Source organism: Paramisgurnus dabryanus, chromosome 22 (genome assembly GCF_030506205.2).
Source record: "Paramisgurnus dabryanus chromosome 22, PD_genome_1.1, whole genome shotgun sequence".
In the NCBI taxonomy this organism is placed as follows: Eukaryota; Metazoa; Chordata; class Actinopteri; order Cypriniformes; family Cobitidae; genus Paramisgurnus; species Paramisgurnus dabryanus.
The window spans coordinates 1,854,194-1,874,707 of record NC_133358.1 but is presented as its reverse complement, the minus strand read 5'-3'; the positions used below and the strand labels follow the sequence as shown (position 1 = coordinate 1,874,707).

The 20,514-nt window shown below is 39.8% G+C and overlaps 1 protein-coding gene across 1 annotated transcript in view; it reads right to left on the bottom strand.

Moving 5' to 3' along the window:
• The window catches only part of LOC135777747 (protein fantom-like), a 60,608-nt gene that overhangs the window by 14,755 nt on the left and 25,339 nt on the right, over window positions 1-20,514 (bottom strand). Inside the window, exons 9-18 of the mRNA XM_073813185.1 lie at window positions 15,197-15,343; window positions 15,009-15,082; window positions 14,569-14,780; window positions 10,469-10,575; window positions 9,362-9,412; window positions 9,104-9,283; window positions 8,368-8,485; window positions 3,561-4,061; window positions 3,279-3,433; window positions 346-694 (exon numbers count right to left, since the gene is read on the bottom strand). Of these exons, the coding sequence (XP_073669286.1) occupies window positions 346-694; window positions 3,279-3,433; window positions 3,561-4,061; window positions 8,368-8,485; window positions 9,104-9,283; window positions 9,362-9,412; window positions 10,469-10,575; window positions 14,569-14,780; window positions 15,009-15,082; window positions 15,197-15,343 (1,894 nt within the window). The remainder of the gene's footprint in view (window positions 1-345; window positions 695-3,278; window positions 3,434-3,560; window positions 4,062-8,367; window positions 8,486-9,103; window positions 9,284-9,361; window positions 9,413-10,468; window positions 10,576-14,568; window positions 14,781-15,008; window positions 15,083-15,196; window positions 15,344-20,514) is intronic.

Below are 20,514 nucleotides of genomic sequence, written 5' to 3'. Positions count from 1 at the left end.
GTGGCAACTGAGGAAATGATGCATGACCATTTAAAAACATGACTGGGGTTCTAACTATACAAAGCCTAATGCTAATGGGTGAAGTGTCCCTTTAAACAATGTACAGAGTCAAAGGTGGGGCTGGGAATGAGGGGCAGCACTGGAAGTGGCTCAGCGACCCCATCTTCACAAAACTTAATACAAAGCTTTTTAATGTAGTTTTGTGTTTTATCAACCTGCAGTAACAAAAAGTGATGTTTCAGTCAGAGACTACAATGCTACAAATGATTCAATAAACTCTTTTAATAAGAAATGGTCCTGACTATTCTTGATTCACTATTTGATTCATTGTGCAGATTTAAATACCTCGGATTGGTCGACCTGTTGCAAGTGCCTGCAGTGGGATTGGTGTCTTTGCCAGGTAAGTGGGAGTCGTCTGACATTCACTCTTATCAAACACATACAGCCACAGGCTGCCCACATTCAGATACTCCAATACATCCATAGTCACAGCTAATGGATAGGTTACTGAATCTTCAAAGACAGGATCTGCACAGCTCTGAATGATGGCTGTGGTGTGAGGTGGTAGGTCATAAAGGCGATAAGTTATGTAAGCATCAGGAAGCAGTCCTGGCCAACGTGTACTGAGACCCACACAGCGTTCAAGTACAATCTCAAGCTCATTGGGTATTCCTCCACCCAAATCAAATAGTTCCTGCACACAGAGATTGAAGGTTTAATAAGTGTTATAGATTTCATATAACTCTTAAATGCAAATTACCCCACGATTTACTCATCCTCAAACCATCCGAGGGTTTCGATAAAGGACTCGGGTTATTGATGCGATTTGTGTCCATAAGAAAAATGTCCATACTTAAAATGTTATTTATGAGGCAAGAGACAACATTTTCTACAGCCGCTATATGCTGCTTCTGTATTTATGTTCTTTAATGAATTCAGTGATGTGGAATGACATGCCTACAATAATTTCGCCTATTGAGGCTTCCAGGTATGTGCTATTGTTTATCGTGTAAATAACTGATAATGTTACGTTAATGTACAGACACCGATTCAGCCTGCTGTTCTGTCTGCTATTTTTTTAGATGAATAACTTGTCTTTCCAGATTATATGTCTGTTCTTTGGCTTGGATTTTGTGAAATACTTTTCTTAATAAATGTAACGTATAGTCCACTGCGACTAATATATCACTGATTCTTGGGAATTTGGATAAAACAGGTTTAAATTTTGGAAAAAACAGTTTGTTAAATTACAAAATCTGAAGGTATTTCATTATAGACCAAGGTCTTGGCTGTTCAGTAATTTACTGGTGCAACCTCCCCTGTTTGTATTTTTTTATAAAATAGGCGTTTTTCCAGTTATTACTCATACAACATTTACTTTAAGCCTAAATAGAAAATGTAATGATTTTTTTATTTAATAAACATATTTTTGTATTAATAGAGACTATTAATTTAATAACTCAACAGCACTGAAGAAACATATTGTAAGCATATTCATTTAAAACAAATAAAACTACGTCTGACGGTGGTGACACTAATCTGACGGTGGTGACAGTGGCCTCATTATTCCAAAATGTATACCACTCAAGTCAATGGCTTCTTGCTAAACTTTATGTAAATATTTGGTCCAAAAAATAACAATCCTGAGCACTGTGATGAACAAATATCAAATCATAACTTCCTAAAATACATAAAACCTGACAGAAAAGACAGAAAACCTGACGGTGGTGACATCTGACGGTGGTGACAAAAACCTAATATAGATTAAAAAAAAAGATGAGTTGTTCAAATTAGCCATCTTGTTTCCCCTCTGTTGCTAGCTACTTCAGACTTCTTAAAAATGATACATTTATTTCATAATCTAATCTTTTTTTTTTACAAAGATGACGGTGTTGACATGTTATGGTTGTCACAGTAGCAGTGTCCAAAAATATGAAGAAGTTTAAGAGAAAAAAGCAAACATACAGGAGCTTGAGTGATCTTGAAGCATGCAGTAGAGCTGAAGGTTTGAAAATGGGGTCCTCAGGAATGCAGTTGACCCTGTAGTTGTCTGATTTTATTGCTTTTTATAAATATCTGACGGTGATGACGAATATGTGGGACACATTTTGAGCAATCACAAAATAATAGTAAATATTGTTCAAAACTCACTGTTTGTAGTTTTTAATACATATTACAATGAACCCTTTCATGTGGTAAATATATTATTCAATTCAATTATTACTTTTGGCTTTTTTAATCAAGTTGAAATGATTATCTCTTAACCGAGGACAGCTGATTTTATAGGCAATGGGCCAGCATATAATCATTAAATTAATAAAAAATAAAAATAAACCTATAAAAGAACCTTACATATGTGCAAAGGACCCCCTGATTATAACATTGATTCCTTTTCTTCATGAAAATGTTATTAATTTCCAACAGAATTAGCAAAAATTTTTGCCAAAGTTTCAAGAATCAGTGACATGTTATTTCATCTGCATGACCCATTACTGATTGGTGCGACTTATACTCCGGAGCGACTGGAAAATGCAGTAGCTTCTGAACTTCTCTGCTTTCACGAGAGACTTTTAACATAGCAAGCGTTTGTTGCCTTAAGTACGATGCACAGTAATGTAGTGGCATAGTGATGAATGCGGGGGGTGGAGGCATAGAGCAAGAAGCAAAACAACAATACCAATCACAAGGTAAAAGTTTTTTTTTAGAATTAAAAAAGAAAATGGGGGAGGATTTCGATATAAGGCAAGAGGATATTGAGTTATCCCTATCTATAGTTAACCAACCAAGGCACGGTTCTTTTCTCTCAGGATCTTGCGCATTGTATGCTAGTTACTGTCAAGTGAATATGAGATTTTTTAATATAACTTCGACTGTGTTTGTCTGAAAGAAGACAGTCATATATATCTATTCGGGACGGCGACGCTTAACAGTTTAAACAATGAAGAACATTAAAACATTAAAATATTTATTTTTTCACATTTCAGCTATTTGGGGTTAGAAAGAACCAATAAATATATTGTTACTGTCCATATTTTTATACAACAGGTTCCAGATACACAGAATTAAGTATTATGGTGCAGACAACAAGAAAATGTTGTTTTTGCACGTATGTGGACAACTAGATATTAGGAGGTAATTGTTGGCATAACGTAAATTGGAATTTCTGTAGCTTATTTAAGGAATGCTCTTAGAACTTTTGTTAACTTGGAAGATCATTCAATATACCTGTTTTAGTCTTTTATGAAATAAATAAATCACATATACATTGTGGCATTTACCTCTGGTTCCCCATCAGTCCATTCTGTACCTCTGCTGTGTTTTACAGCTTCTACAGTTCTTCTTATAGATTTATCTGATTGTTGTTCTGTAAATTTTTCTTGTGGGTGTAAACATACCCAGAATTCAAGAACACCTATAACCTCCCCTTCAGTCCCTGCAGAAAAAAATACATATCATGGAGTACAGCATGTGTAAAATGCAGTGCCAAATAATACTGCATCAAGCGACAAAAAATAATGAAAAATTTGACGATGTGATCTTAATTGAAAAGTTTCTCCTACCTGTGATGTTGGCTCTGTTTTTCATCCGTTCACCTCTACGCTGTAGCACACTCATTAAAGAGAACTTCGCTCTGCCACGTGTCATAAAGCGCACCCCACCGAGTGCCTGGTGCATTTCAGCTGTGATGAAACCACCCTGAATCCTGAGCTTCTCCATGTCAAATGCAGTGAGAGCATAATGAGATGTAAAGCCATAATTTGGCTGTTCTCCAGACATTAAAGGAGTAGAGAGGGTCTCAAAGTCAAGAAAGCCATAGGTGCAAAACGTCACTAGCCCTTTGTAATCTCCTGTGTCTTGTCCCATGAGTCTTAGTCCCAGTGGTGTAAATGTGGCTCCTGTGAGATGGATCTCTAGAAGAGACTCTTTCTCCTTCAGATGTGGGAATATGTTGTCTTCTTCAGTAGATTGGACTGAATGTTGCTCTACCCCTGTCCAGATGTACTGGAGCGGGAATGTCCGATTGTAGTTTGCAGGACTGTACGCTAACTCTTTGAGCTGAACTGAAATGATTTAGCAGAAATCTTAAATAATTAAATAATAAAAATAAATATATAATACTGAATGAAACTATAGTAATACTATATAAATTGCTGACCCTATAGCGAATGTTCTTGTCACAGTATATAAAATAAGTTTCACAAAGGGAATCTGGTGTTTTGAGAAGAATATAAAAATCTGTGTAATTTAAACAATCTTGAATCACAAAACATATGACAACACAAAAATGTAAAAGACTAAACTAAAAATATTAAAACATATTACAAATATTTAGTTTAACATCCAGAAAATACATAGGGCCAGATTTACTAAGCGCTTGCGCCAGCGTAAACCATCATTTTGGCGGTAAATAGCGATGTCGGAATTTACTAAAGACGCGCAGTGGATCATTAGCGCTGAAAAGGTGTGGTCTAGTTCTTTTTGCGACTGACCTGATTGCATATGCATTTCTAGGAGTTTCCCTTTCAGACGCAAACATTTTGGGAGGAGACTATTTAAATGATTCACGCAACGCGATTTACTAATGTTTGCGCATGTGTTATGTATGCCATTTGCGCGACTATTTAACGCCGAAAAAAAGCATGTCTTAAATCATTTTGCGCTCGAAATGGCTGCAATTGTTGTTGCTAGGAGGAGACATCGCAGAAATCAGAGACTGCATGGTAGAAGGGAGAGGATTTTTTCCACACGTATCAATTTATTTGGAATGCCAGAACAACAAATTATCCAAAAATTTCGTTTGCCAAGCCATGTTATTCTAAATTTGCTGGAAGAAATACAAGACGATCTGGAGCCCTCAACTAGAAGGAGTCACGCAATCCCAGGTGTTTCAAAACTTCTTGCAACACTTCATTTTTTGTCCTCCGGTTCTTTTCAGTCTACTGTGGCTACGTTAGCTGGAATTTCACAATCCGCATTTTCACCTGCGTTGTCCGTGGTGCTGAAGTCACTGATGAAAATAGTACATCAGCATATAATATTCCCAAATCGGCCGGAAGCTTTTGGTACAGTAAAACAGGGTTTTCAGACCATGTCGGGTTTCCCAAATGTGCTTGGATCAATCGATGGAACACATGTTCAGCTCATCCCTCCATCTGAAACAGAGCATGTGTTCCGCAACAGGAAGCACACACACTCCATTAACGTCCAGGTAGTTTGCGACTCCACAACCCTGATTACCAACGTTGTGGCTAAATACCCAGGCTCTGTTCATGATGCATTCATTTTTCGGAATTGCTCACTTTTCCAGAGAATGAGGGATGGTCAATACGGTGATTGTTGGCTTTTAGGTATGTCCAACATGCTTTTGTTCTTCCTTTTCTTACTGTACAGTATATTTAACGTTATTATTTTATTAAGAGCCCCACTCTGTCTTATGCTTAAGGTGACCGTGCTTACCCGTTACATCCCTGGATCATGACACCAGTACAAAACCCGAGGTCACTGGCAGAGGAGCGCTACAATCAGGCCCACTGCAGTACAAGAAACGTGATTGAGCGGACATTTGGTTTGTTAAAAAGCCGTTTTCGTGTGCTAGACCGAACCGGAGGAGAACTTCTTTACAGCCCCAGAAAAGGTGTGCCAAATTGTTGTTGCATGCTTCACAACATTGCAGTGCGCGCTGGTATGCCCGTGGAGGCAATTGAGGAGCTGATGGCTGAAGATGAAGACCCTGGTCAAAACCCCGAACCCGTGCAGACTGGGGATGGACGACAGACACGGGATCTCTTAATAAGAACCTATTTTTCCTGAACGTTATCATTTGAAATGTTTTTCGTTGTTTCTTACTAAATGTGAAATGTCCCGTCTTGGTTTAAAATAAAATTGCCACCTCATGCAATAATATCTAGCCATTTTAAGCGTTAAAATATTGTTTGTAATGTGCACTTTAATTTAAACGATTCAGGACCATGGTGAGCACCCAATGTTCCCTTTATTAGGTTTTAAACAACTGAAAAATAAATGTACACTTACAAAAACATTTTTCTTTTTAATGTTTCGGTTTCTGAGTTACTAACTCGTAAAAGTTACTATATATATATATATATATATATTTAGTCAATTTAAATACTTTACACAACACTACTTTATTTACAGTGAATTTAGTTCACAAATACAAATTATAGTGTAATGGTAAACATTGACCATTAGAACAGTTTTGTGTAACTACTGAAACAGACATTTCAGAGACGTTTAAGCCAGTATTGTAAAAATTTGAAGTTGAATACACCGCGATCGTTACATTGACACAAAATAAAATTGGTTGAACAGAACCGTCAGAGAAAAACACGATTAGTAACGTTGCAGATTTTATTGACATAGTATACACTAATAAGTAATCAAATACTTTCGACTCAAAATAATTAAAATAAATCTAACCATTGTGTGGCTGCATATGTAATGCGATAAAGGCTATTTGTTGCGCTTGGTCTTGCGGTCATCTTGGCTTTCGACGAGTTTTCTTTTGTGACACCGGAGTCCTGGTCGTCCAGGGTGTATTTGCCCTGCGGAGCTTGTGGGGTTTCTGCCATTATGGTTTGGCCGATCTAGAATACGAAGCAGGGATTCATTCATGGTCTGGGCTACCCAGTCTCACAAAGTTTCGTGATATAGTCACGTATTTTTTTGATTCTTTTTTCGTGCTATTATCACGAAATTTCGTGTTTTTTCGTGATCGTATAACGAATTCCTGTTTTCGTGTGATTATCACGTATTGGTTACTCAACTGCTTTTTCCTATTTTTAAACCATTGTCGCTTCGGTTTAGGGTTAGATTTGGTGCTTGAATTAGAATGTCACTTTATATATTGGTTTATACTATTTTTTTCTGATTTATTTTTTTATATGTCGCCTGACGTTGGGGTTAGAGTTGGGTTTGGTTAGGGATGTCATTTTATGTAAATCTAACCCTAAACCGAAGCGACAATGGTAAGAAAATAGGACAAAACAGTTGAGTAACCAATACGTGATAATCACACGAAAACAGGAATTCGTTATACGATCACGAAAAAACACGAAATTTCGTGATAATAGCACGAAAAAAGAATCAAAAAATACGTGACTATATAACGAAATTCTGGGTGGCCTGGACTAGACCACGGACGGACATATCCAGACCTGAAACAGCTTTGACCAGCTGCCGAGTGTGGCTGACAAGGGCTTCGGTGTATCCAGTAATTTTCTGCATTGACACAGACAATTCCTCAAGCCCATTTACCAAGCTTGGCAAGGTGTCTTTTAACGCAGTGGTCTGCATATGTTGTTCGTTAAGTAACTTTAAGTCAATATCAGCAAGCGGTAGTTGCGTTGAGGAGTTATCACATTGAGGATATACTGTGACTCGTGAAGCAGTTGAAATGTCGGCATCCAACTAACAGCTGAAGATATTGTTCCTGTTTTAAATATTACATTATTAGACAAATTTGCATAAGCTTATGATGACATTAATCAATTTTATATTGAGGCATATAGCCTATTCATCTACCTTGAGAAGAACTCTCCTGAATAATGGGTTCCAGTGAATAAATTCCATCGACGCCTGTTACTTGCTCTCCGGTGAGCGACATCTGGACAAGTTCCTCTAAAGGCGTCAGGGGCATTTCCTCAATAGGACCACCACCGGTCTTCTTCACTGCTGCTTTATTAAAAGCGACCTTTTCTTTTGTACGTCTCCTTAGGTCATGCCATCTTTTCTTAATTTCATCAGCGGAACGCGATTTACCCCCTATTGCATTTACCTTTTTCGCAATACAGTTCCAAATGTCCTTTTTGCGAGCAGTTTGGACATTGCGATTTTGAAGCATTTTACTATAATTACTACACTCCTCTACTAACACATCCAGTTCTTGGGCAGAAAACTTCTCCCTCCGCTGCCTCTCCTTGGTCTTTTCCGCCATCATTTTACCAGATAAGTTCACGCGTCTCTCTGCCTTTATTTATCGGCCTGTATATCACATGCACCTGCAGGAGCATCATCTCTGCTTATTTGCAACCATGCGCTAATTTGCGCTGCTCTTAGTAGATTGGTTGGTCATTATGGAAATCAGCTGTTGCGCCTCTGTTATTTAATTAGCGCTTTTTTAGTAAATAACCCGCAGATATCACCACTCCCATCAGCGCATTTTTGGAATTGCGCTCATGCGCTAATTTGCCCTGTTTAGTAAATCTGGCCCATAATATGCATGTGTTGGTTTTTTTCCATTACATGGTAAAATTATGGCAGTGTGGTTTTTGAAAAGTAACCACTTCTCTGATTGACAGCTAACCCTTGTCTGCTCTCTTTATATTGTTTTGTAGCTGTTCCTCTGACCTTGTAAATTGCTGATTTGAAGTGCTCTACTTTTCAGCAGTTTGTCTTTTTCACCAGTCCTTCTCCTGTTTTCCTCTTTTTCTCTTTCAAATCTCTCCATAACGGTCTTCATTTCATTCTGTAAAGGAAACATGCAGATTTGTACACAATATTATTATTATTATTATTCAAAATTTTATAAACACTTGACTAAATGCTTGTGATGATCTTTAAATTCTTTTAAACTAGAAATAAACACTTGTGTTGAGCTTTGCGCTGCATTGCACCGAGTGTATGATAGGGCCCTAACACTGCTTCAGTCTTACTTTAACACCCTTACTTTAACATGTGGTTTCCATGTAAACACTGAGCGGTGTTAATTGAACACCAGTGATTTTACTTTGATGCATTACAATTCATGACAATGTTGTTGTTTTGACCTACCTCTACAAATTAGTGGATTACTCAGTAAATATGAATTCATGCATTTAATATTTTGCCTTTCTTCGTTATATCTCCAGAAAAACAATAATCAAATAAAATTTTTTAAGCTGAGATGTCTGTTGAGAATGACCCACTAGATTTTAACAGCTTTTATTTATTTTGGATGCCTTTAGTAACAACATAATTCCTGTTCTTATTATTAATTGTGTTTTTCTGTAGTTTTTATGAGTTTACTAATATTTTAAAATGTGGGAAAAATATAGACAATAAGTGGACCTAAACTTTTGAATGATAGCGTATAATAGTTGTGTACCTGAAGGTCAACATTAAGGCGATGTTGCAGTAATAATAAGTCTCTGGTCTTCTGGAGTTCTAGAACTGTCTCTGCATATGATGCCTGTATGGCAGTCAAATCCTCAGATGAATCTTCTAACCTCCTATCAGTTTTCAAGAAGTGCATAACACCTTGAGTGTCCTTCTGCATTCTAAAGACCTAAAAATATGACAATAATAGAGATGAAATAATAAAAAAAACGTAAAAATCAGTTTCATTAAAAATCAATTACCTTACCTTAATCTGCAGTAGAGTTTCACTCAGATCTTCTACACTCATTTCAAACTCCTGATAGTAAATAAAAGAAGAAAAGAACTTGATATTGATCGCAAGCAACTATTAAATCAATGTTGATGCATAAGTTAATAATACTGACATCATTAAACATCACTTTTGCATATACAATGGAATGGAAAAAATGATTGCATAAGTTAGGCATTTAGCTCTTGCGTTTTAATGTTTTCTTCAACCATTGTATATCTATTATGGCAAAAGAGACTTAGAAACAATGGGATCAGGTGATGGTGTTTTAGTTGATTAAATCACAGGAGTGTATTGTGTTATTAATATGTACATTTTGTCTGTGCTTCTAGAGGTGGGTAGGACAAAACTCATTCATGACTCCCACTATGCAATGCGGTCGATCTGTTAATCTAAATTTTGTTAATGATCACCATTGTTGGTTTATTTTCTAAGAGCAAACATTATGTTGAACCAAATCAATGTAATAACAATGATTCAATGCCAACAATGTTACAATACTATTGCGAAATGACAGAGTTTCCTTTAACCAATGTTATGCAAATAAAACACAATTTTGTTCTTTCGTAAACTCATTCCAAAAGCCATGGCAACGGGTGTGTTCAACTTCATATGGCACGGCCCACACCGGCATGCGTATGACATTAAAATACCACAAGGGAGATTTGAAAGCATACAGGGCAGTCGACTCTGAAATTGATGTTGTGGTATTTTGATGTCATGTGCTTGCTGGCTCTTGCGATGCTGCATGAAGTCAAACACACCTCTTCTGTCATGTCCTCCAACCAAAAATATTGTGCGATATTTAAAGAATGATCATGTGACTTTACTTTTTTGAATTGGCTAAAAAACACCTCACTTGAGTGTAAAAACTTTTTGTGATATATGGGAGTTTTTGCAAAATAAGTTTCCATTGGGTAAATTTTAATTCGCTATTTTAATTTGTGTAATTTGGCGGGTATAGTGTCTATTCATTCTTTGCAATTAACATTAATGAATTCAATTTTTTTATTGATTTATCGGTGGCTTTCTATGAGGGCTGTTTCTCTTAATTAAATAAATCATGTGTGCAGAAAATATTACTTTTGTAATAGAGTCCAGTTTCTCTTGTAAAGTTGTGACTTCTTGTCTGTATTGTAGGACCTCTTGTTCCAAGCAGTCATGTTTGTGTCTGTAGGACATAACCACATCTATAGAAGAACACATATAGTATATAAATTCCAGCTCAATTGAAATTCATTTCTATATCCCTTTTCACAATTTTGCATTGTAGCAAATCAGCTTTACAGTGAATACAGAGTAGAACAGTCAAATATATACAGTACTGTGCAAAAGGCCACCATCACCAGCTTTGTTGTTTAGCAAAGTTTTAATGTCCATCCATATTTATTTTTCACCTTTTTATTAAGATACAAACAGAAAATACAGGAAATATGTACAGAAAATTATAAACAAACCAAACTACATTTTCAAAAGTAAATGTCTTCTTCAGGCATCAGTCAGTATTTAATGTGAATGAAACACATCTTGAGCTTTTTTGAGAAAACTGAAGTCCTGAAATCATTCGATTAGAATTAGAAATAAGGATTGAATTTCATTTATACTGTTTTAATACTCCATACACATTTCCTGTATTTTCTGGTTGTATTCTAATAAAGAGACTGAGGAAATAATTATATATGATCACTATACAATTCCAGAAACAACTAATCTAATGGTAGCATCACAATGCTACCATTAGATTTGTTGTTTTTGCCTAAGACTTTTGCACAGTATTGTACATAATAACTTAAATAAATAGGATACATCACAGCTAGAAATGTTTATTTGTAATAAATTCCTAAAGAACATGCAGAGTTGTAACAATGTTTTACTTTTGTTCCTAGAATATTCTCTAAACATATTCTAAAGTGATACAGCTAACAGGGGACAACCTGTAAAAGTTCTCCAAAAAAGTTTTTGCATTAATGTTAGTATGGCATTTAATCAATGTTTAATTATCATTGCTAAACATTCTAAAAACTTTGTTATAAACTGTTATTCTTACACTGTTAGCTGAACATTAAATCATGTCACTACATTTAAAGGAAAGTTCACCCAAAAGTGAAAATTCTGTCATCATTTTCTCACTCTCATGTTGCTACAAACCTGTATACATTTCTTTGTTCTGATAAACAAAAAGGAATTTTCACTTCTATAGTAGGAAAAAAAATATGTTTAAATGAACGGTTTGGTTACAAACATTCCTCAAAATATCTTACCTTCAAAATACATTTGTGTTCATCAGAACAAAAACATTTATACAGGTTTATAACAACATGAGAGTGAGAAAACGATGACAGAAATTTTGAGTGAACTATCCTTTTAACATGAACACATTAAGGGCCAGATTTCCTAAGTGGGGCAAATTAGCGTAAGAGCGTTGGAGATATTTGCAGGTTATTTACTAAAAAGGTACAAATTAAATAAAACAAGCGCAAAAGCTGATTTCCATAATGACCAACGCAACCTACTAAGAGCAGCGCAAAGTAGTTCAGAGTTGCAAATAAGCAGAGCTGATGAGTTCACTTGAGTTCAGCACCACAGACATTACAGCTAACGAAGCCATAGAACACTAAAAAGTGAAGGTTTACAATAAGTTTTGAAACACCTTGTATTGTGTGATGACTTTTAGTGACTCCTCTTTTTTATTTTCAGCAAACAAAAAATGGCCTCTGGCATTCCAAATAAACTGTTAGATGTTAAAGAGCCACACAGATCCAAAATCGAAAATGACATGTATTGCAGTGTGTCATGTAGCTGTCCATCAATGTAAACAATGTGCAATTAATAAAGTTATTGGCTTCTAAAGTAGGGAGTCGACTCTGAATCACTTAAACGAGTCGTAATATGGATTGAATCTCCTGCCTGACTTTATCTGTGTAATAGCAACATTTTGCATAATAATCTCGCCTACAGCCTTGCCCGGGAGAAACAAAAACTATGACCTGCCCACAGCTAGTTAGTGTGTAAACATCATATCACGCTGTGTTTTCAGTTTGTGTTGTTTTCAATACCAAAGGATGAAGATATGAAGATTTACACACTAACTAGCTGTGGGCAATTGTAATTGTGGTTACAATTACTTTATCAAGGAGGGATTTACTAGACGTTACTAGACACCTGGAATTCATTTTGGTGAATTGGCTCACACAAGACAATACAACATAACATATACAATCAAACATACAATTTAAAAAGGAAACAAGTACTTACATTCCTACCAATAAATAGTAATAAAACAAATTTAAGAATAAAGCTATGTCTGAATAAATAAATAAAGTTAGTGTTGTTGTGAGTTGAGGGCCCTCACAGCCTGTGGGTAAGTGCTGTTGGCAAAACGAGTGGTTCTAGTCCTTATACTTTTTAACCTCCTACCTGATAATAAGGGAATAAAGAGGGAGTTAGCAGGTTGTGATGAATTTTTAAGAATTTTCAGACCAGTTTTCTTACGCATACACATGCTCACTTACGGTTTTGCTATGACCCGGTTAGCTTACATAAATGCTTAAATGAGTGTAAAATGTTAGTTTCTATTGTCGTTTTTTTGCTTGGATTAATGATGAATGATGTCGATAATGTCTTCTCAGTAAATCATGTTAGCACTAGGTCAATACATGTTGCACTATTGTTGGTCTGTGCCACTGATCTGTGGTCTGTGCGGAGACTCTGTCAGTTGACCAATCAGAGCAGAGTAGCAACTGAAAGGTGGAGTTTAGGCAGACTGAGTAGTTGAACGGCTTTGTTTGGGTATATCTGAGAAATGGGGTAATTTAAAATTTTTATTTTTAGAAAATGACACGGTTGACCTTGCATCCATTTAAACCTGTTGTCCGTGACATGTACAAACAGTGATAGGATGCCTAAAATTGGCATCTTACTGGCTCTTTAAAACAATCCTCTGCATTGTATCACGCGTTCTCTGATCTCTGTGATGCCTCTTTTTTATAGCAATAATTGCAGCCATTTCAAGCGCAAAGTAATTTAAGACATTAATTTTTTCTTGCCGTTAAATAATGGCATAAATATCAGTCATAACACAGGTGCAAACTCCAGGAAATTCATATCTGATAAGGTAAGTCGCAAAAATAACTAGACCACACCTTTTCAGGGATAATGATCCACTTTGCTTCTTTAGTTAAACTTTAACATTTGACATTTAACGACAAAATAATGGTTTGCGCAGAGCTTGTGACTGCTCTTCAGTGGGGCGCGAATTCAAAATTTGTGTTCGTGTCATGTGTGTTGCTCGTGTTTTCAGAATATGTGTTTGTTGCGTAATGTGAACCATGTGCATCTGCACACAGGTCGAAATTGTTTATGATAAAAGAGACGCTCACATTTACAAAAAACTCACAATACACTTACTTAACACTAAACTCTGATTACGCATTAGATTATGTGAGTATCTGGTAAACGCAATCGTCTCTTTTATCATAAACCCTTTAGACATGTGTGCAGCAGGCACTTATTTCGTGAAACACATATGTTCATTTGATGCGCAGAACACATATTTTGAATGAAGAACCACACACAACGGACTACATACATGTTATGATGAGCTTCGCATCCGGCGCCGTGGAAAAAGAAGTCACCAGCTGCCACTGGATGTTAGGATTTTGATGTTGCTTTATTTAAAGTAAGTGTTCAGTGCTATAACCTCTAACATATTGTTTGATAACATTCTGAAAACAAAAGTAAATTTCTTGCTGAAATATTTTATAACCAAATGTATGTTTTGTTTTGAATTTAAAGCAACACTATGTAGTTTCCATGTAAAAATGACTTACAGCTCCCCCATTCTGCAGGCAGGGGGAGGGGCGGGGCTGTGTGCTCTACCCTCCACCGCCACTTTCAGAGTGTGCTTGTAGCAGCTAGGAGGCTGCTCAGGTTGCAGCAACCGTACAATTTGTCCAGTTAAAAGTTGTTCTATCACTGAAATAATTTTAGAGACATTATTTAAAGATAAAAAACTACATAGTGTTGCTTTAATTCAAGTGTGTAGACTGCAATAAAAAGAAAAAATATTATTTGTTGAAAAGAAAAACTGAGTACAGAGGATACATTTTTTACATGTCAGTCATTGGATATATTTCTTTTGGTGGTTCTTTATACCAAGATTCAAATTTACAGCAAAACTGTACCTCTGTCTCGTTCTTTTTCCTTTAAAAGTTCTTCATTCTCTTGTTCCAGTTTTTCTTTCTCCTTTTTCAGCATTTTTGTCTGTGTCCTCTCTTCTTGCAGTCTTCCTTCAAGTCTTTCTTTCTCCTCTGTCCACCAGTCCTCTCTTAATGATCCCCTTATTATTCTCTCATTATCATCATGTGGTTGTTGATGGTTCTGATTAGACATTGTGCTAAGTTGGAAACCGATGCAATAAAGTGTACATGCCTTAAATTACAGAAATCATGCATTGTTTTCATTTGCACAATGGTTTTGTTTACAAGACAAGACAAGCTTACAACCCAAGCCTTTTAAATTTTAGCATCCCCCATCCTCAACTGCTCACATCAGGCCCAACAAGTCCCAAGCATTGGTTGTCCCCCACTATCAATGACCTTGCTTAGACCAGTGAAATACTGACCTCTCCAGAAGTGAATCATAGCTCTTCTTCAATAGGTCCCTTTCTTCCTCCACGTCTATAACCCTCTCCTGAAGCTGAGATGTTAGTATAAGATGGCAAATATTAGTATGGGATGGCAAATATTAGTATAAGATGGCAAACAGAAACACTGGAGAGGTGCAACAGTAATAACTGAACATGAGCAGTACCTCTTTCAAAGTTTGCAATGAAAGTGTAGCAGTATTGAAGTGGCTTTCCAGTGTTAACACTCTTTGCCTCTCCTGTTTCAACTGTTCTGTAAGTTCCTCCACCTTTTCAAGCAATGCTCCCTGACTCTCTTTTAAAGATTTTTGTTCCTGTTTTGAACAACACAAGCCAGAAATGTGCAAAATGTCTTACACTGTCAGAAATAAGAGTACAAAACTGTACTTTTTCTGTCACTGGGGCTGTACCCTAAGTTTCCGTTTGGTGCCTTTACATGAATACAAAACATAATACAATTTGGGGTAGATTACTGTACCTTAAGGACCTACATTCTTAGAAAAAGTCAAAATATGTACCCTAGCTGTCAGTGGGACAACACCCATTAAAAAGGTAATTGTATGGACCATTAGGTACAGAAATGTAAAAATTTAGTACCAATATGTACCTTTGAGATACTAATATGTACTTTTGAGGTACTAATAAGCTCTCTTTGGCCCCAGTATGTACCTCTGAGGTACTAAAATGAAATCCTTAGGTGCAAAACTATACTTTTTGAAAGGGTACAGCCACAGTGACAGAAAATGTACAGTTTTGTACCTTTATTTTTGACAGTGTAAGTAAAGATCCGCTTAAAGGGACATTCCACTTTTTTGAAAATATTATCATTTTTTCCAGCTCCCCTAGAGTTTTTTTACCATTTTGGAATCCATTCAGCTGATCTCCCGGTCTGGTGGTACCACTTTTAACATAGCTTACATTTTTTTAACTTACTGAGCATATTTTCAAAAAAATTAAGTGTCCCTTTAAACCAGAGAATTTCCATACCAGTCACCAGTCCAGCCATTGCCTTAGATGAAATCAACTAAAAGGGGATCCCAAATTTTTCATTAAAACCAGACTAGAATTAACATAGGTTCCTTGTGTTCTTTGTGTCAGACTATGTAAATGAAGTGAATTAAACAAATCTTTTAATAAAAGTTGAAACCAACTATATTAACTATACAGTATAGACTCATATTTTATTACAGTGTCGGTATATATATTGGTAAATAACGTCTCGGTTACGGATGTAACCCTCGTTCCCTGAAGGAGGGAACCAAGACGTCACGTTGTGACCGACGAATTGGGAACTCACTTAGAGGGACCAATTTGCTTCGATATACTACTAAAACGCCAATGAACTTGACATTGAGGTATTTGCATAAGGCTGGTGCCGCCCCGCCAGGTGCATATATAAGCCTCAGCTGCAGAATACGAAATTAGCTTCTTTTCGCTGAGAAAGCCGGAAGAATGTGACCGGAGCAGCACCTGTGGCTCGAATGGAGGTTCCTGCAGGGCTTTCAGCACCATGGACAGGTCCCAAGGAGGAATAGATGGAGGGCGTGAAGGGTTCAGCCTTTGAGCACCTCTTAAAAACCTAATAAGTAAGTCGTGCTGGCCGACCGATCTGCTGTTTATTAGCGAGTGATGTGCAGATATAGCAGCGATATCAACTTTAATGGTGGAGGGTGACAGCCTACGCTACAACCGGTGTTGAAGATATGAGAGCACGATATTAACGGGGCATTCTCGGGGGTCTTCGCATTGCGAAGAGCACCAGGTAATGAACAGGTTCCATTTGAGCGTGTAAGCCTGTCTAGTAGACGGCGCTCGCGCTGTAGAGATGGTGTTAGATACCGCTTGCGATAAATCACCACAACCATAACGTGCCCCCTCCTTGAGAAAGAAGTTCCTTCCTCAGTGGAATCCGCCAGGGAGGGGCTGTCGAGAGGAGCATCAGTTCTGGAAACCAACTCCTGGTCGTCCAGTAAGACGCGACCAGTAGAAGGCTCTCCTCGTCCTGGCTGACCTTGCACAGCGTCTGTGCGATTGAGTTCACTGGAGGGAATGCGTATTTGTGCATCCCCCGCGGCCAGCTGTGTGCCAGTGCATCTACGCCGAGGCTGCCCTCGGTTAGTGAATAAAACAGGCGACAATGGGTATCGTCCAGCGACGCAAACAGATCTATCTGCGCACGACCGAACTTCTTCCAAATCAGCTAAACCGTCTGGGGGTGGAGTCGCCATTCGCCCTGGCGCGCAGCTCGGGAAAGCACGTCTGCTGCTGTATTGGGCCAACCTGGGATGTAAATGGCACGAATGGACCTCAGATGCTTCTGACTCCAAAGGAGGAGATGACGAGCGAGATGCGACAGGTGACGAGAGCGCAAATCGCCTTGACGGTTGAAATTCGCACCAGTCGCAGTGTTGTCGGTGCGTACTAGTACATCCTTCCCTCGCAGCTCCGTAGCGAAACGTACAAGTCCCAGATATACAGCCCACAACTCGCGGCAATTGATATGCCATTGCAGATGTGGTGCTGTTCAGACCCCTTGAAGCTGCTAGCCCATCATACTTGGCTCCCCAGCCCGTGTCGGATGCATCTGTGTGGACAACAGCATTCCGAGAGACCTGTCTCATGGGCACACCGGCCCTGAGAAATGTGGAGTCTGACCACTGGGGTAATGTTAAGCGACACACAGGTGTAATGGTTACACAGTGAATGCCGGCGCGCCACGCTCTCCTCGGGACTCGATCATGAAGCCAACGCTGAAGCGGTCTCATATGGAGCAGCCCGAGCGGTGTCACAGCCGCGGCTGCTGCCATATGCCCCAGGAGCTTTTAAAATTGTTTCAGTGGGACCGCGTTCTTCCCTCGAGATGAATCGAGGCAAGTCAGAATTGACTGGACACGCGTTTCTGTTAAACGCGCCGATAAATCGATCGAGTCCAGTTCCATGCCGAGAATAGAGATCCTCTGCGTGCGTGCGAGAATTTGGGTGAGTGCCGGTTGAATTGTATTTCGTAACCGTGGCGGATCACGTGTAAAACCCAACGAGACGGGCTGGGAAGCTGAAGCCAAGCACCCAGAGACCGCACGAGAGGAATTAACGGCACTACCGGTGTACCAGCGGTGGGGCAGCGGAGTGGAACAGGGGTGACTGCCGGCGCGTGTGCCGTGAGAGCACGAACATCTACAGTGTTTGTGTGTGTGACACTGACCTGAGCCCACTGAGGGTGATGGTTGTCTGGTATCCTGTGCGGAGAGCGCAGACTCAGGTGAGGGTGATGGTCATCCGGTCTCCTCAGCGGAGAGCGCAGACTCCGAATAACACCTGCTGGCTATAGAGGAGGAAGGTGAGCTGGTGTGTGCCCGCTCACGGCTCTCTCGATACTCTGGAGACCTGGAGAGGGAAGAGGAATGCACTCTTAGTGTGGTTATGTGGGTACCGGCTGGGCAGCTGGTGGAACAAAATGAAACCAAAGATTTTCCACCCGGCCCTCTTCCGTGGGAGGGAGCAGTGCCTTCACCGTCTCCCGAAGAGTGATCCTCTCCAACTCCGGGTCGCCCGACTCGGGGCCGCTTGAACCTCCGTTTGCCACGGATAGCGGGCTGAGAGGGGGGGGGGGGGGGGGGCGAGCTGCTGACTACTGGTTCCCCTGCACTGCCGAGATGGGGTCCGAGGAGGGGGAACGGAGGTGGCTTCCGTAGGACGCCCTCGGCAAGAGGCAGACTGAGGAGCCGGCGTTGGTGGACCAGGGCAGCTCTCTTCCACCGGGGCACGACCTAGGAGATCGCCTCAGTCTGCGTTGTATAGCTGAACGACTCCCGGACTCGCCAAAGAGACCGGTCTGTGAGACAGGAGCATTCAGGAAATTGTTCTTGTCTGCGTCCGTCGCGCCAGCCAGACACAGCCAAAGGTGGCATTCTTGGACCACTGTGGTGGACATCACATGACCGAGGGTCGTGGCCTACCTCGCGCAGATCTCAAGGCCTTTGCTTGGATCTGCACAGCCCCATGGCATGCAACGGATGGCATGCAACAGATGGCGCCTCTCCACAGGCTTGGACTCCAAGCCCGCGAAGGATGGGTTGACCGGTCCTTCCAGGAGGCAGCGGGGGCCGGACACAGTTGCATCGCGACCCCCCGCTTACCGAAAGGAAGCTGACATAACCCTTAGCGGCTCCATCGACGAGGGTGTAGAGGGGTGAAGGCTGAACGGCCATAGACGGCCGAGAATTCCATGTTCGAGTCAGCTCTTCGTGCCCACGGGAAAGGCACAGGAAGTGAGGACCGAGAGGCCCGAGCAGCTCCGAAGTATCAATCATGCAGGCGGGATGGTTCGGGCGGAGGGGGGTTAACCCCTCCAACTCTACCGCTTATGCCGCTCGAGTGGGCATGGGCGCTATCTCCGGGACGACTCCACCTCGGAGGGAAAGGGGGCTCCCCTCTGATGCTGCTGAAGTGACGGGACCAGAAGGAAGTCCAATGGATTCAGCAGAAATCGTAGAACACAACTCTCACGGAGAAAAAGCTATCCTGAAAAAGAGGCTAATCTTCGAATATACGAGAGAGTGGCTGTTTTTAAAAAGACACAGAGCTTTCACGTATCACTCTTTCAGGGAAATCACTCTACAAGTGCTCAGCTGGTGATGCGCACAGGGAGAGGCAATGCACACATTGAAACTCAAAATAATAAAGAAGAGCAGTGGAACTGCGGCGTCCGCTGTGGTAGTACTGCTTGTCAAACCAACTTCAGCAACCGTTCCCAGAAGAGCAGAGAGTAGCTTTTCAGTAGCAGATATGCCGGTTTTCAAAGTGAAAAAAGCTTATTTCGTATTCTGCAGCTGCGGCTTATATACGCACCTGGCGGGGCGGCACCAGCATTATCCAAATACCTCAATGCCAAGTTCATTGGCATTTTAGTAGTATATCGAAGCAGATTGGTCCCTCTAAGCGAGTTCCCAATTCGTCTGTCACGACGTGACGTGTAGTGACCGACTGAAAGGGAACAAACCGTCATTTATAAATAAAGACTTAAAACTAAATATTTTTCTAAATCAAACTAAGAACTCATTGTGTGTGTGTTTTTCTGCCTGTGTGTGTCTGCATGAATGTGCTGCACTGTAGAGCTGAAGATCTTTGCCCGAACCCGACGGGACCCGTTGGGACCCGACGGGTTCGGTCAGGTTCAGGCTTCATTTTTAACATTTTACACGGGCTCGGGCTGGCTTGCGCTCTGGCTTCAAGTCAAGTTCGGTCAAGTTCAATGCTGCTGGATGCACTATCAAGCGCAGGACCGCGCTGAAGCCACTTAGAGTGGATTTAATAATTTTCCTCAACAAAAACATGTAGCCTAATCTTGGTTAGTAAATGTTTTTCAATGTATAACTAAATATTAATTGAGTCATAATTAATACATAATTTAGACAGAGGATATAGACTAATGTTGGCATTGATGGAGAGAAGTGCCGAAGCAAATCCCACGGAGCCTTTATCTTAA